General features: G+C 35.7%; 1 protein-coding gene across 2 annotated transcripts; it reads right to left on the reverse strand.

Annotated features, from left to right (window-relative positions):
- Positions 1-10024: 10024 nt before the first annotated feature.
- LOC115698173 (uncharacterized) lies at positions 10025-11742 on the reverse strand. Of its 2 annotated transcripts, none has more exons than XM_030625357.2 (3): positions 11584-11742; positions 10907-11084; positions 10025-10734 (listed from the first exon to the last, which is right to left on the reverse strand). In XM_030625357.2, the coding sequence occupies exons 1-3, from the start codon at positions 11614-11616 to the stop codon at positions 10160-10162; spliced, it is 786 nt and encodes a 261-aa protein (XP_030481217.1). In that variant the 5' UTR covers positions 11617-11742; the 3' UTR covers positions 10025-10159. The 2 variants fall into 2 exon arrangements, with proteins under 2 accessions (XP_030481217.1, XP_030481216.1); XM_030625356.2 differs by having other exon boundaries at positions 10898-11084.
- Between the last annotated feature and the right edge of the window lie 2441 nt (positions 11743-14183).

Here is a 14183-nt window from a genome sequence, read left to right on the forward strand (position 1 = left end):
CAAAAATAACTATTAAACCTAAAAATATATTTGAAAAATATTCAACCTCAACAAAAATAACTATGACAAAATATGCATCATTACAATATATCAAATTTCCCAATAGAAAAAATGTTATTACAACGAATAAGTACAGGACGCCTCAAATGCGGGCTTTGCATGTTGCTCTGTTGTGGCCTGAACTGCCACAGCGGCTGCAGTTTCGTGGTACAGAACCTTTTTTATCACCAGACGGGAAACGGTTCTCCCGTCTTCTTCCAGCGTTGCTTTTTCTTGGACGACCTACAGGCTTCTTTTCCACAGGTACCCCAACTTTCATATTCTTGATGTGTTCTGGGAGAACCCAATCATCCTCGTCACCAGCAAGATTGATGGTATCATCGTAAATCTTCCTCCACGTTTCTTTTGAATAATAAGGTGAGCAAAGCGTGTACACACTTGTGTTCGTTTTCAATGCCGCGGCACATGCATGAAGGCAAGGGAGTTTCAATAACGTGAACACGCCGCAGGTGCATGTTCTTTCACCTAGATTCACATCACCACCTCTTTCACCGTTAGGTCCCCTACCAACGTTATACAAATTGGCTCCATTTCGTTGGACGCGCCTGTACCTTGCATTTTCATGAATTTTTGCCAAGTTTTTTTCAAAGAGCGTGGCCAAAGGGGTGGTACATTTGTCAGCATTTTCGAGGCGATCAGCGAACCACGATTGGAGTGTGAACCTGATAAAATCAACCAAAGTAGTTATTGGATATTTCCTGAACTCTTCTGTGACACTATTGAAGCTTTCAGCAGCGTTGCTCGTCATGATGTTGTATCTATCCCCCAAACAATAAGGGTGAGCCCACTTCTCAAACCCTATACTCTCCACATATGCAGCAATGGCCGGATTCATCTTTCTAAGCTTCTCGAACTCTCTATCGCATTCAGTCTTCGACCATGCGTAAGCAACATTATATATTTGGTTGTGAAAAGTATCAGTCTTGAATTTGGCGTTCACGTTCATAACAATGTGGTGATAGCATGCACAGTGGACTGCTTCGGGAAAAACGAGTTCAACAGCATGATCAATGCTTTGATGCCTATCTGACACAAACACTAAGTTCTCAACCACGCCAATTGCTACCCTCAACTTCTGTAAGAAATACGTCCAGGAGTCGTTATTCTCACTGTCAACGATACCATAAGCAACCGGCAACAATTGGTTGTTCGCATCGTATGCCACAGCAACTAACATTATACCGCCGTACTTCGTCTTCAAGAAGGTGTCATCGATACTCAAAACAGGACGACAAAAAGAAAAGCCCCTTCTACATGCACCGAGTGATATAAAACAGTACTTGAACCGCTCATCCTCTAAGTACAAGTTAGTAATGGTACCTGGATTCTTCTATTCCAGCATGTACAAGTACCCAGGAAGCTTCATGTATGAAAACTCAGGCGTACCCCTAGCATACGTAAGTCCCATCTCCCTGCACCTCCACGCCTTCACATAACTCATACTAATACTATAGTTGTCAAACATGTCCCTCTGTATGTCTTTAGCCTTGTACTTAGTTCCATCTTGGGTGTACTTCCCCTTAATAAGGTGGTCAACTACCCATGGTGCTGCTTGACGGTGATCTGAACGTCTCGCATTCAAGTTACATGTGTGTTCATTGTGAAATACAGTGACCTCAAAGTTGTCAGAATGCATCTTCTTCCTCCCCCTCAATCTCCATTTACAATCTGGAGCCTTGCATGTAACGTACAACACATCAGGGGATGACTTCTTCACCATCCACTCGAAATTGTTATTAAGTGCAAACCTACCCACTACTTATCTCAGTTCTTCCTTGTTTTCATAAAAATTATCAAGCTCTATCACCCCTGCTTCCTTACTTTGTAAACAAGTAGTTAGCTCATGATTTTCCATTATATCTTTCTTTGTCCACATGGGAGCTTTGAACTTGGTACAAACTTCAAAAGAGGAGAACGTTGAGAAGGTTGCATGACGAGCATGTTCTTCAGTTCTGCCTTGTCGACTACTGCTAGTTCCAGGTGTAGTGCGATTTTCACTATGAGGTTGTCGTTCTCGCTGTGTACCTTGGTTACTCGGTACACACTCTAACCTCAACGATGGTCCCGCTACGGCTTCATCGACTGCCAAATCATGTTCATCGTCCATATTCAAATCTACAATAGGATCGTTATTGTAGAAGGGTGTATCGAACTCTTCAAACTGATGAAATCCTGTCGCTTCTTGTTCTTGCCCTACATTGGTCAGAACCTCTAAATTGGTCGGAACCTCTAAATTGGTCGGAACCTCCTCATTCACACCAATCCCAACATCTGTTTCGGGAACGCAAGACCCTACCACACTTCGAGGGAGAGGATTAGTAGGCGACGTAGGCTCCGAATTCCCAATTTTTCTCACCTTGGTCACGAATAATGGCATAAACTCTGTATTTGACATTGTTGCCCTCATCTCTAAGAACGTTCTCAGTTGGCGTTCTCTCTTAATAACCTCTGGCGCAACCATTTTTCCCTTCATGTACAAGGAACAAATCTCCAACTTTAAATCATACGCTACCGGATCAACTTCCAACTCTTCATATAAAATTTGTCGCAGTTCTTGTAGGGTTGTCTCAGTTGTAACTGTCAACGTCAAGCTGCTATTTGCTTTGTAGATCCAATTATAATTCTCACATAACCAAACACCATCGTACGATACAACAAGGAACACTTTCTCTCCTGCAATTGCAAACCCAAAAAACAAGGTGAGTAAAGGAAAAAACACCAAAAAAAAAATAAAAATCGACATCCCATCGATATCAATCGACATAATGTCGATAATCACAACAGCAGAAATTATGGCACTAATTATCGATATTGTGTCGACATAATATCGACATAACGTCGACAACCACACTAAGCATGCTCGCCATCGATATAACATCGACATACCATCGACATTCAATCGACAAACACACAGTGCATGCGTTTCGTGTTTTACGGTTACACATTTAATGTTAATAAATTTTACCTACGTTCCCAACAACCCTTCCCAACTGACACGTTGCATGTCAGACACGTGTCCTATCGACAAGCTATCGACATGACGTCGACATGGTATCAACAAATAAGTTAGCAGTGTCACTAAATTGGCATGTTGTCGACATCATATCGACATAGTATCGACATTCAGTCGACAAATACACCATTTCATGCGTTTTACCTGTACAGTTACACATTTAATGACCATTAAATTTTTCTACATTCCCAACATATTTACTGCTCTATAAAAGCAAATCCCTTTCTTATTCATAAGTGCTCTTGTCTTCTACTTCTCTCTTACTCTTAAGTTCTAAATATGGTCCCAAGAAAGAACAAAGGCAAATTCCCCATCTTAACTCCTGAAGAGCTGAAGCAGGAGCCTGATGTTGGCATAATTACTCCTGAAATGCAGAAAGTTTTTGACGCCCAAAGAGCTTTCGAAAGAGAACGATGTGGGAACGAGTTCAGGTTCAGGCAACTTGAAGCACATTTTTGCAAAACTGGTGTATGGCCGGCTCCACCACCAGGGTTCCCCGAAGGATGTCGTCGTTGCAAACTAGGCATCTTTAACGGTAAACCGGTGAAGCCTTGAACATTATGCAAGTATTGCAAGGCTCACCCACAAGCCAAAGAATTTAAAAAAAAATAATTTGTTATGTTATGGCTTGTGGTGAGTTTTATTTAATGTTTGTTTTTTTTTATGAACTTTATTTTCTGTTTTTTTTAATATTTTTTTATGTTATGTTTTTTCTTATTTTAATGAAATTTCCCTTTTATTTTATGTTATTTTAATGTTATGTTATGTTATTTACGGCTTTTTTTCATTTGCATCAATATTTTGTCGACATGGTGTCGACAAAATATCGACAACTTCTAAAAAAAGATAAATGCTTGTTGTCGACATGCTGTCGACAACTATCGACAAAATGTCGACAAATTGTAAATAATATGTTTGTTGCTTAATGTCGACATAACGTCGACATTATGTCGACATAACGTTGATAATGGTCGTCACTGACCTTTCCTTTTGTAATCATCGACAAACCATCGACAAATTATCGATATATCATCGATAACACTGGAAAACCTGCATTCGATCGAAAACCGGATACGCGATCTCAACAATTTCAGACCAAAAAACAGCAGTTCCAACAAATAACACACATATAACAATTTTAAACTACATAAAGTCAAACAAAATACTTAAAACACAACTTACCCATTATAATGGTGTAAGATTCTTGAGTGATATTGGGTTGTGCTTCGGTTTTCCACCAACACCCACCGAGAAAACAACCATTCAAGAGGGAAGAAAGAGAGGGACGAGAGAGTGGGACGGACAGAGGGAATTTTTTTGATAAATTTTTCAGTTTTTTCTAGAGAGAGAGAGTGGTGCACGAGAGAGAGGGAAGAGAGAGAAAGATCAATTTCAGATTTTAGCTATTTTATTTTTTTTTTTTTGGAAAAAAAGGGTAAAATGGGAAGTTCATGTAATTAATGGACTAAATTTGTACAAATTAAGGGAGGGTATAAATTTTGATATGGCTTGTATTATTAAGGCCAAAAAGTGAAATTTCCCTAGCTTTATTAGCATGATATTAGGGTTAGCTTTGAGAATATATAGGCCTAAGGAGAGTTATATTTTTGGACACTCACTCTAAAAAATATATATAAAAAAGTTATTGAAAATGAGTGTCATAGAATTCAAACACATAACATTATATAATATATTATACACCTCAACCAACTAAACTATAAATATTTATTGTTTACTAGACATTTAATTTTACTTAAATAAAAATTTAATAAAACTTTTTATTTTTTATTTTGATCTCAAAAAAATGTAAGCCCTAAATACGGTAAACCCGCCTATGCTTAGACCAGTCCTACATTCTACATAAATTTAATTGTTATTTTTATATATTTAATTAGATATATAAGTTATTTTGGATAATATTATTAGTATATTTTATTATATATACTATATCCTACATTAAAGTTTGTCTATTTAGCATGTGCACCACTACAGTTGTATACGTGATCTGACCATTGCAAACTTGGTGACTTGGAACCAGTCACTTCGGTCTAAATTCTCTATATACCCCTTTATGTGCACCTAAAATCATAATTTTGGGCCCCCAAATATTTTCTATTTATTTTTTTAATCTCCACTCTCTTATTACAATCATATAATTATTCAATTCTTTTTATAAAACTATAGTGATATTTAGTATCATAATTACAAAAATATTATTTATTTTTAAAAAATAAAAAATTATTTTTTTAAAATAACTAAGCGTGTTTGGCCTCGTTTTTTGAAAATCATTTTTAAAAATAAAGTTACAAAAAAATAAGAATTTTAAGAATAACAAAATAATATTTTATGTTTTATAAAACAATTCACTTTTAGTTAATATTTTTCTTCCACTTTATCTCACATTATTATACTAATCATTTTTTCATAGTATTTTCTCTCTCATCACTTTCTCTCTCCTCCTTCTCTCTCATCACTTTCTCACTCATCATTTTTCACATTATTTTCTCTCTCATTATTTTCTCATAAGTTCTCTCTCATCACTTTCTCACATTTTTTTCTCTCTCATCACTATCTCTCTTTATTTTCTCACATTAGTTTCCCTCTCCTCATTTTCTCGCTCATCATTCTCTCTCATTATTTTTTTCTCTAATCATTTTCTCTTTCATTATTTTCTCTCTCCTCATTTTCAGTCCGCGTCGGGCTAGAGCCCGGGGACGGGTAGGGTCCGGGTCCAGGGTCGGGGTCCGAGTTCGGGTTCGGGCCTAGGTCTAGGGTCGGGTCGAGTCCGAATCCAAGTCCGAGTCAGGGCTGAGTTTGGGGCTGGGTTCGGGTCTGGGGTCCGGGCCAGGTTCGGGTTTGGGTCTGAGTTCGGGCCGAGGTCTGCAGCTAGGTCTAGGTATGAGTCTGAGTCAAGATTCAGATCTGCGTTCGAGGTTCGGCCAGGTCCGTGTCAAGGTTCGAGTTTGGGCTGAGTCCGGGTCCGAGGCCGTGTCCAGATCTAGGTTTGGGGTCCAGGTTCCAAGTTTAGGGTTCGAGTTCGTGGTCGGGATCCGATTTTGGGTCAAGGGTCCGAGTCTAGGGTCGGGTCTGGGTTCGGGATGAGATCTAGGGTCGAGCCAGGGCCAAGGCTAGGACTGGGTTCGCGCCCAATCAAGGGCCGGGTCTAGGGTCGTGTCCGGATCCAGGTCCGAGTTTAGGGCTGGGTTCGGAGCTCGAATTTTGGGTTCGGGGTCTGGGTCTAGGGTTTGGCTCCAGGTCTTGGTCCGAGGTCCGGGTCGAGTTTGGATTCTGGTCCAAGGTTTGGGCTGGGGTTGGGTCCAGATTTGAATCTGGGTACGGGTTAGGGTTCGGGTCCGGGTCCAGTCCCAACTTGTTTTCGAGTCTGGGGCCGGGGTTAGTGTTTGGGTCTAGGTCCGGGGTTTAGGTCCTGTTCGGGTCTTATTCATATCGGGGTATCAAAGTATTGAAGTGTTTTTCAAAAAATAAAATAAATTAAAAAATAAAAATTATTTTTGAAAACATTGGCCAAACTCGACTTGTGTTTTGAAAACTTTTAAAATAATTTTTTGTTCTCATTTTTAAAAATACTTTTTTGAAACTAAGAAATAGATTATAATGCCAAACATGTTCTTAATCACCTACAGAAGTTGCATGTGGGTACTAGAGATTGGAAAGAGGAGTGTGAGGTTCATGGTTCCATTAACCAAGCTTCGGAAAGGAAAGCTCTTTACTGAAAACAAAGAGCCTGCATCTCGTGGCTAAAAGATGGAGATCAATGTTCCAAATTCTTCTTTTTGTCTGATACCATTAAAGGAAGACATAATGCTATTGAGAGTATGTTGGATAGGAATGATGTGTGGGTTACTAGGCGTCACTTAATTAGGAAAGAATTCATGGATTTTTGGAGTGGAATTTTTTCGAGTAACAACTTGTCTCAGGTGCCCAATTTTGAGGGCCTCATTCATGACCGTCTTTCGATAGATGAGCAGGAAGATCTTGTCATGTTTCTGGCTGATGATGAAATAAGAAATACTCTTTTTACCATGGGAAGAAATAAAGTCGTTGGTCTGGATGGGATGTTAGTTCTCTTTTTCAGGCATTACTAGGATTCGGTGGGTGGTGACTTCTGTGATGAACTGTCTAATTTCTTCAGGACTGGAAATATGCATAAGGCTGTCAACGCTACCGATTTGGTGCTCATTCCTAAAGTCATGAATCCCAAGAGGATGAGTCAGTTTAGGCCTATTTCTCTTTAAAATGTTATGTACAAGGTCATTTCTAAGATTATTGCAAATAAAACCAAGCCAATCCTTCCTAGATTGATTGGCCCGACTCAAGCAACTTTTGTTCTTGGCCAAAATATTCAAGATAACAATATTATTGTCCAAGAAGTTATTCACTCATTCAAGAGGAAAAAAGGTAAAGAAGGTTGTTTTGCCATTAAGATTGATCTTGTTAAGGCATATGACAAGCTTAGCTGGAAATTCATTAATTTTGTTCTTGAGAGTTTTGGGGCCTTGAGTTATTTCGCAACTGGACCAACCAGTGTATCTCTACTACTACTCTTAATGATTGTCTCAATGGGGGCTAAGTAGGGAGAATTTATCCATCTTATGGAATTCGCCAAGGTAATTTCCTTACACCTTATCTCTTTATTTAGGTCTTTCCATGCCTATGTATTACATGCAAACTACCAAGCTTTCTAGTCATCTTGTGGCTAGAATTGATGCAATGGTGCGTGATTTCTAGTGGAGTTGTGAGAAAGGGAATCATGGACTCAACCTCAAGGCGTGGGACAAACTATGCATTCCTAAATCTTGTGGCAAGTTGGGTTATTTAAAAAACCAAAGAAATGAATCAAGCCTTTCTGACTAAATGAGGATGGAATTTGCTAACCGAGAGCCAATCCCTTTGTTGCAAGATTTTGGAGGCTAAGTACCTTTGGGGTAAAAATCTCCTTCATTGTAACTACAAGGACTCTGATTCCTGGTTCTAAAAGAATGTGGTAAAGGCTAACAAGACATTACGAAAAGGAGACTACAAAATGATTTCTGATGGAAAGGATACAAAAATTTGGGTGGATCCTTGGGTTGCTCATGGGCGAGATTTTTTTTTCTAAATCCAATGGAAATTCTTACATCAACCAAAATAATATCTTTTGAAATTGATCCCCTCCTTAAAGCAGATAAAAGTTGTTTAGTTGTTGTTGTTGTATTATTGTCAGGTTCTTGTACATCTGAGTGTACTGAGTGATTGTCATTTTCTTTCATTATCACATTGTTGCACACTATTGTTTGGGTAGCTACAAAAGAGAATTGTGATTCTGTGTTTGCTAATGTGTTCACACATAATGGATATTGCGTGAAATTGGTTTCCTTAGTTAATTCACATCGTAAAATTTTTTTATTAAAGATGAAAAAACATTATATAATAAAAATTACAAACTTCTAAGATTTGCAACCTACCCTTCTCGGTAGTGGATGCTTATTGCCGACCAGTACCATCCTTCATCTCCACCTTCTTCCTTGTACCATCCCACTATCCCAGAAAACCACTACTACAAAAACTACTATTCTCGACGGTCCTAAAAATATTTTTTTTGGAGATCGTTGCTAACAAATTGAGTGTTTAAAAGTGTCGGGAAAAATTAGGTATTTCTAACAGTTTTAAACACTCGTGAGGTATTCTCGACGATTTTTAAGGGTGCCTTAAAAATTGCGGATTTTTTAAAGGAGAATTACTGACGGTTTTACACTGTGACCTATAGTATAAGCCACGGTTTAAAATCGTCGCCTATAATATCATAGACCACGGTTTTACTGTCAACAATTAGTTCAAATCTAAAAAAATTTAAATAACGTGTCTTCCCTTGCTCAAATATAATGCATTTTTAGATTTAAATTTTTTTAAATCTATATATTTTCAAATCCTCTCTCTCTCTCTCTCTCTCTCTCTCTCTCTCTCTCTCTCTCTCTCTCTCTCTCTCTCTCTCTCTCTCTCTCTCTCTCTCTCTCTCTCTCTCTCTCTCTCTCTCATCAAAAGCCTATGAAATCAGACTCCTAAGTCCTCCCAAGGATCGACCTTAATGTTTCAGCAACACAAAAAATAAGGCCACCAGATTTCTTACCGCTCTTGCTAAAAAGCAAAAATAAAGAAAAAAGAATAAAAGAGAAGAGAAATTATTTTTATTTTATTTTTTAAAAAAAAAAAAAAAAACTAATTTTTTCTGATCTGTAATTATGCTTCTCCTGCTCAATACAAATAAAGGAGCTTGGAGTAAAGAAGAAGATGATCGACTTATTGCATACATAAAACTCACGGGGACAGTTGTTGGCGCTCACTACCTAAGGTGTGTCAAAAGTTGTAGGCTTCGTTGGATTAATTACTTCAGACCTGACCTCAAACGTAAAAACTTCATAGAAGAAGAAGACAAGCTCATCATCAATCTTGTACAATTTTCGCTTTACGATTGCATTCTTCTCATTACACAGCTTGTACGATTTTTTTCAGACCTGAAATTGTGCCTTAGTTGAAAACAAAAATGGAGGAGATGGAAAAATTTTGGTGCGCCTGGAAACGAAAGAGAAAAAGGAAGAAGTAAACTATTTTGTTCAGTCCGTATTTTTTTTTAAAAAAAAAAAAACCACTTTCTTTTTTTGTTTATTTTTCCATCCTAAGATAAAAATGTAAGTTTTATTCTTTCACAAAAAAAATGTAAGTTTTAGATCTAAAAAACCTATTAAGGAAAAAAAAAACCCTTTATAGTGTCCATAGATATATTGGCCTTGATTTAACGATTAGAGTGACGACAAAAGGAGTGTTTGATATTGTCTTTCGTTTTCAAGATTGTGTTTTCATAAATGAGAGCATAAAACAATTTTTTAGTTTTTAATTATGAAGTGAAGCACCTCCCAAGTGGCTCATTGAAGTTCCTGCTATTCCATAGTAAGGTGGAGATAAAAGGATTACAATATTTTATTTTTCACTTGGCTGGGCAAAGAAGCTAATATGGATTAGGGTTTATTAGCTGTGGAGTTGACAATAGGTGAAAAATAAGTATTGGACATTGTACCAAAACTGAAAACTTTACAACTCAATAGGTGAAGCATGGTGAATAGAGATAAACCAGTGACCATCAATCCTCTCGAACACGTTTGTCACAAACTGTCCCCCCCAACTGCTACCTTTTGTCTTAACCAATTCCACGCACGTAACATAGCCCATATCACCTCTAACATGAACTTTAATATCTTTTAGCTCAATAAACAGAGGAAATTCATAGTTTGCCCATACATATTCCCAACTGGTCATTACATCATCATAACCAGATATTCCCCTAGGACCTGGGTGCACACAACAAACCTCATCACCCTTTGCCCAAAGGGTTTGCATCATGGCAAGATCTCCGCATCTGAATGCATCGTAAAATCGAGCATTTGCAGCCAGTACTGAAGTTTTGCTGTCCTCTTGGAGAAGTTTAAGGCTGTCCCTAATTTTTGCTGCTTTGGCATAGTTCTCCTCAGCAATCGCAATACTCAGATCCCGCTCCAAAGTTTCGACATCAAGTATGAGGCTCTCACCACTTGAGCTTCCTTCTACATTCTCCCCTTTAACTTGGCATGATCTCAACGAAAGACGACGTGAATTCTGAATCAAGATTGCTGCACTGAAGATTACAGATTTAGTAGTGTTCAAAAGTGGAATATTATCAAGACACTTGCAGGGAAATAAATGCACATATCATAGTAACGCAATCAACATTACAGTAAAACTTACTAAAAACATAGATATCATACATATAGAATGACAAGCAAAAAGACTTACTGGAACTACCATTTCGCATATTGAGATGAGAATCACCATGACAAAGCTGGAATTTATGCCTTCTTCCATAGTGTTCAGCAGCTACATAACTGGATTGCTTCCGAAAAGTTGAAAGACAAACTAGCTTTCTCAAACTCTTAATGCCTAAACGCGGCGTAGTTGTAAGTTCCATGGAAAAAACATTTCCCTATAAATAAAATGTCAAAGTGAAACCAAATAAGCACCAATTGACACTTGATAATGAAAAGGGCAAAAAGGACCCTGTTTTGTTCATGTAATCTTGCAAATCAATATGAGTTTGAGAAAAAACTGCAGCTTATCATGTATCCTACACAAAAAAAAAAATTAACCCACCTTCCAAATTAGCAGAATAACCTATCAATGTCAATACCGAATATACACGCATGATCAAATCAAGCAAGAACATGGACGATCCTAATTTGAACAAATAGATGATGCTCAACATATAAGAGTAAAAAACAAAAAAGAAAAACAACTTCAGCATTGTGATAAGAATTACCAAATTTGATACACGTTTGAGACTTCATATACTTAAAATCGATAATTATTTGTCAAACAACCACACAAAAGAGAGAGAATTCATATAAGACTGAGGAGATTAATTTTGAAAGCGTAATAGTTTGAATTCAATTACAGCGAAAAATGTGCAAGAAAAGAGAACTCACTTTGCAACAGAAGATAGACCCATGAAGCGCCATGATCAATGTAAGCAGCCCAGATTTAGAGGACAAAATTAGGGTTTAACTTTTTATTGGGATTTAGGACTTTGCACGATCAAGGTCTCGTCTTGACAGGAAAGTTAGTGGCTTATCTTCTGTCGGGAGAAAATGATTGGTAGTTTGTTGAACCTCCGATTGGGCTGGGCTTATTTGTATTAAATGGGCCAAACTAGATAAGTGGGTATGGGCTTCCTTACTTGAGATGAAAACTTCAGGCATGTTTTAATAAACTAGAAGAAAGTTACGTGCAAGGCACGTATATTTAGTTTTATGTTATGTGTTCTATAATTTAATTAAGAAAAATTTAATAAATAATCATATAATTTAAAATGATTTAAAAACTAATTTTAATTAGTGTGTAGGGTTATTTGAAAATCAATAGTGAAAAGTCAAATTTAAAATTTGCAGAAAAAAAAAAGAGGAGAATGGAGATTAGCTTGAAATATATTTAAAAAATAATAATGCTACACACTTACTATGAAAACTTAACTCGAGCCGGTAATAATAAAATTATAAAGAATAAGGGTAGCAGGCATATAACTGGACATATGAAAGAAAGAATATAAAAAACAAGAAATATGATAGCTTCCAAATAATATTATAACAAAGCAATGCTCTCCAAATTTATCTTAATATCATTCTTCTCTTGAAGCCTCTCATCAATCTCATAGCACTCCATGATAGATTCAACAAAATATATGTGTTTATGTATATTTGGATTCACATGTGTTTATGTATATTTATTTTGAGCAAATCAGTAAACATATATTTTCAACAAATTAACCCGATAAACTCAAGATCCACATATATATATAGCTAAGTATTCAAATACAATTGTAAAATCTAAACTTAAAACAAAATCAAATGGACAATATATATATACTGTTATGATTACATCAACCCAAATATTCTTACTTGCTATAACCGAATTATAAAAATTAAAAAGTATAATTTGAGATATATAGACTAAAATCATCCAAATAAACAAATAAATTAGTTACACATAGAATTATAAATGATAATTTTTTTAGAGTGTATTTGAAGCTTATGTGAAATTTTTTGGATCTCTTCACTACTATTTTTTATCTCTATTTTTTTTGTTGTATAAATATATATGTATATAGAAAATTTATATTAAAAAAATGAAAAATATACGTACATATATTTTATTGTTGTTAATTAAATTCAAAATAGTATAGTAATAGAGAAAATTTAGAAATTAGATTTTTATTATGAATTTTTATTTATTTAAAATAATTAACTTTAATAAAAAAAAAATTAGAAAAAATGAGAACGTACAAGATTAGGCATATATATTTTATTGGTTTTAATTAAATTCAAAATAGGATAGTAAATTTATGGTTTAAATAATATCACATGAGAACAATATATAATATTGTATATATATAAATAATATCAGTTCAAATATCAAATATCAGTTTAAATTTTTATTTTATTATTTTATTATATATAAATAATATTTTATTATTTTATTAAATATAAATAAAAAGTCACACCCGAATTTCTCATAAACCAAGAATTTAGTTATATAGGCATACTATATATAGAATAGATATATATATATATATATATATACTAGGTAGATATTACATGACCTGTCACGTATACTAAGTTTTATTTTAGGTTTTAATTATGGTTATAATTTTTTTTTCAATTTCATATATAATTTTAAAATAAATAATGATAATGCTTTTCATCAAAATATAATTGATGGTATTAAATTTATTAATAATAACCACATATGACATCCGACGAGTCAATATAGCAGAAATAACAGAAATCATAATAGATGAAACTTTTGTGGCACAAACCAAGATGAATGTTTAAATTTGTCAGGACACTCATTCTTTAGAAGTTGACACTGAGAATAGAAACAGAACATAATTTGGTTTGTGTTCTTAAAAAGATGTTCTGAATAAATGGAATGAAAAAGTTTACTGGGTTTAGGTCTAACTGAGAGCAAAAAGAGCATTGCTATTCAAAGGCCCACTCGTAGCCATAATATAGAAAGGAAACAAAATATCACAACCCACCTAAATTTCCCAATTACAAAGCATTAATTCCAAATTTGGAGATATATCTTGTTCAACTGTACATAACAATTTTATTACTGTCAAAACCAAAAACCCATATTTTAATACACCGAGTTAGCACAAATTCAAATTACCCTAACACAAAAATTCAATAATGGAGAAGCCAAAATAATTCATTAAAAAACCTAGTTAGAAAGCTCAAGAATCAAAACAAGAAGAAATTTCAAACAATTGAACAAAACAACATATCGAGATAATACTCAATTGGCAAGGCCTTCTTCAATAACAGTCTGTTCCTCTTGGGTCCAATCCATGGCTATACCCGGGTTGTGCTTCATGGCCATACAAGCGCCGGAACTATCAGGAGCAGACACTGGTGCCGAATTTCCATTCACGGGGTTCTCTGCGTTGAACGAAGACGAGGCATGGTTCGGTTCTTGTCGGATGTCATATAGCAGAAACATTCGTATTATTTTGGAAGGGAAATTTGAT

The sequence above is a fragment of the Cannabis sativa genome, chromosome 7 (assembly GCF_029168945.1).
Source record: "Cannabis sativa cultivar Pink pepper isolate KNU-18-1 chromosome 7, ASM2916894v1, whole genome shotgun sequence".
Taxonomy (NCBI): Eukaryota; Viridiplantae; Streptophyta; class Magnoliopsida; order Rosales; family Cannabaceae; genus Cannabis; species Cannabis sativa.

Bases quoted from the DNA above. Each gene is read 5' to 3' on its own strand.
- LOC115698173 (XM_030625356.2), bottom strand. From the start codon at position 11,616: ATGGCGCTTCATGGGTCTATCTTCTGTTGCAAA. The intron at 11,085-11,583 runs GTGAGTTCTCTT...TTTTATTTATAG, and splicing joins GGTCTATCTTCTGTTGCAAA to GGAAATGTTTTTTCCATGGA. The intron at 10,735-10,897 runs GTAAGTCTTTTT...TCTTCAGTGCAG, and splicing joins TATGCGAAATGGTAGTTCCA to CAATCTTGATTCAGAATTCA.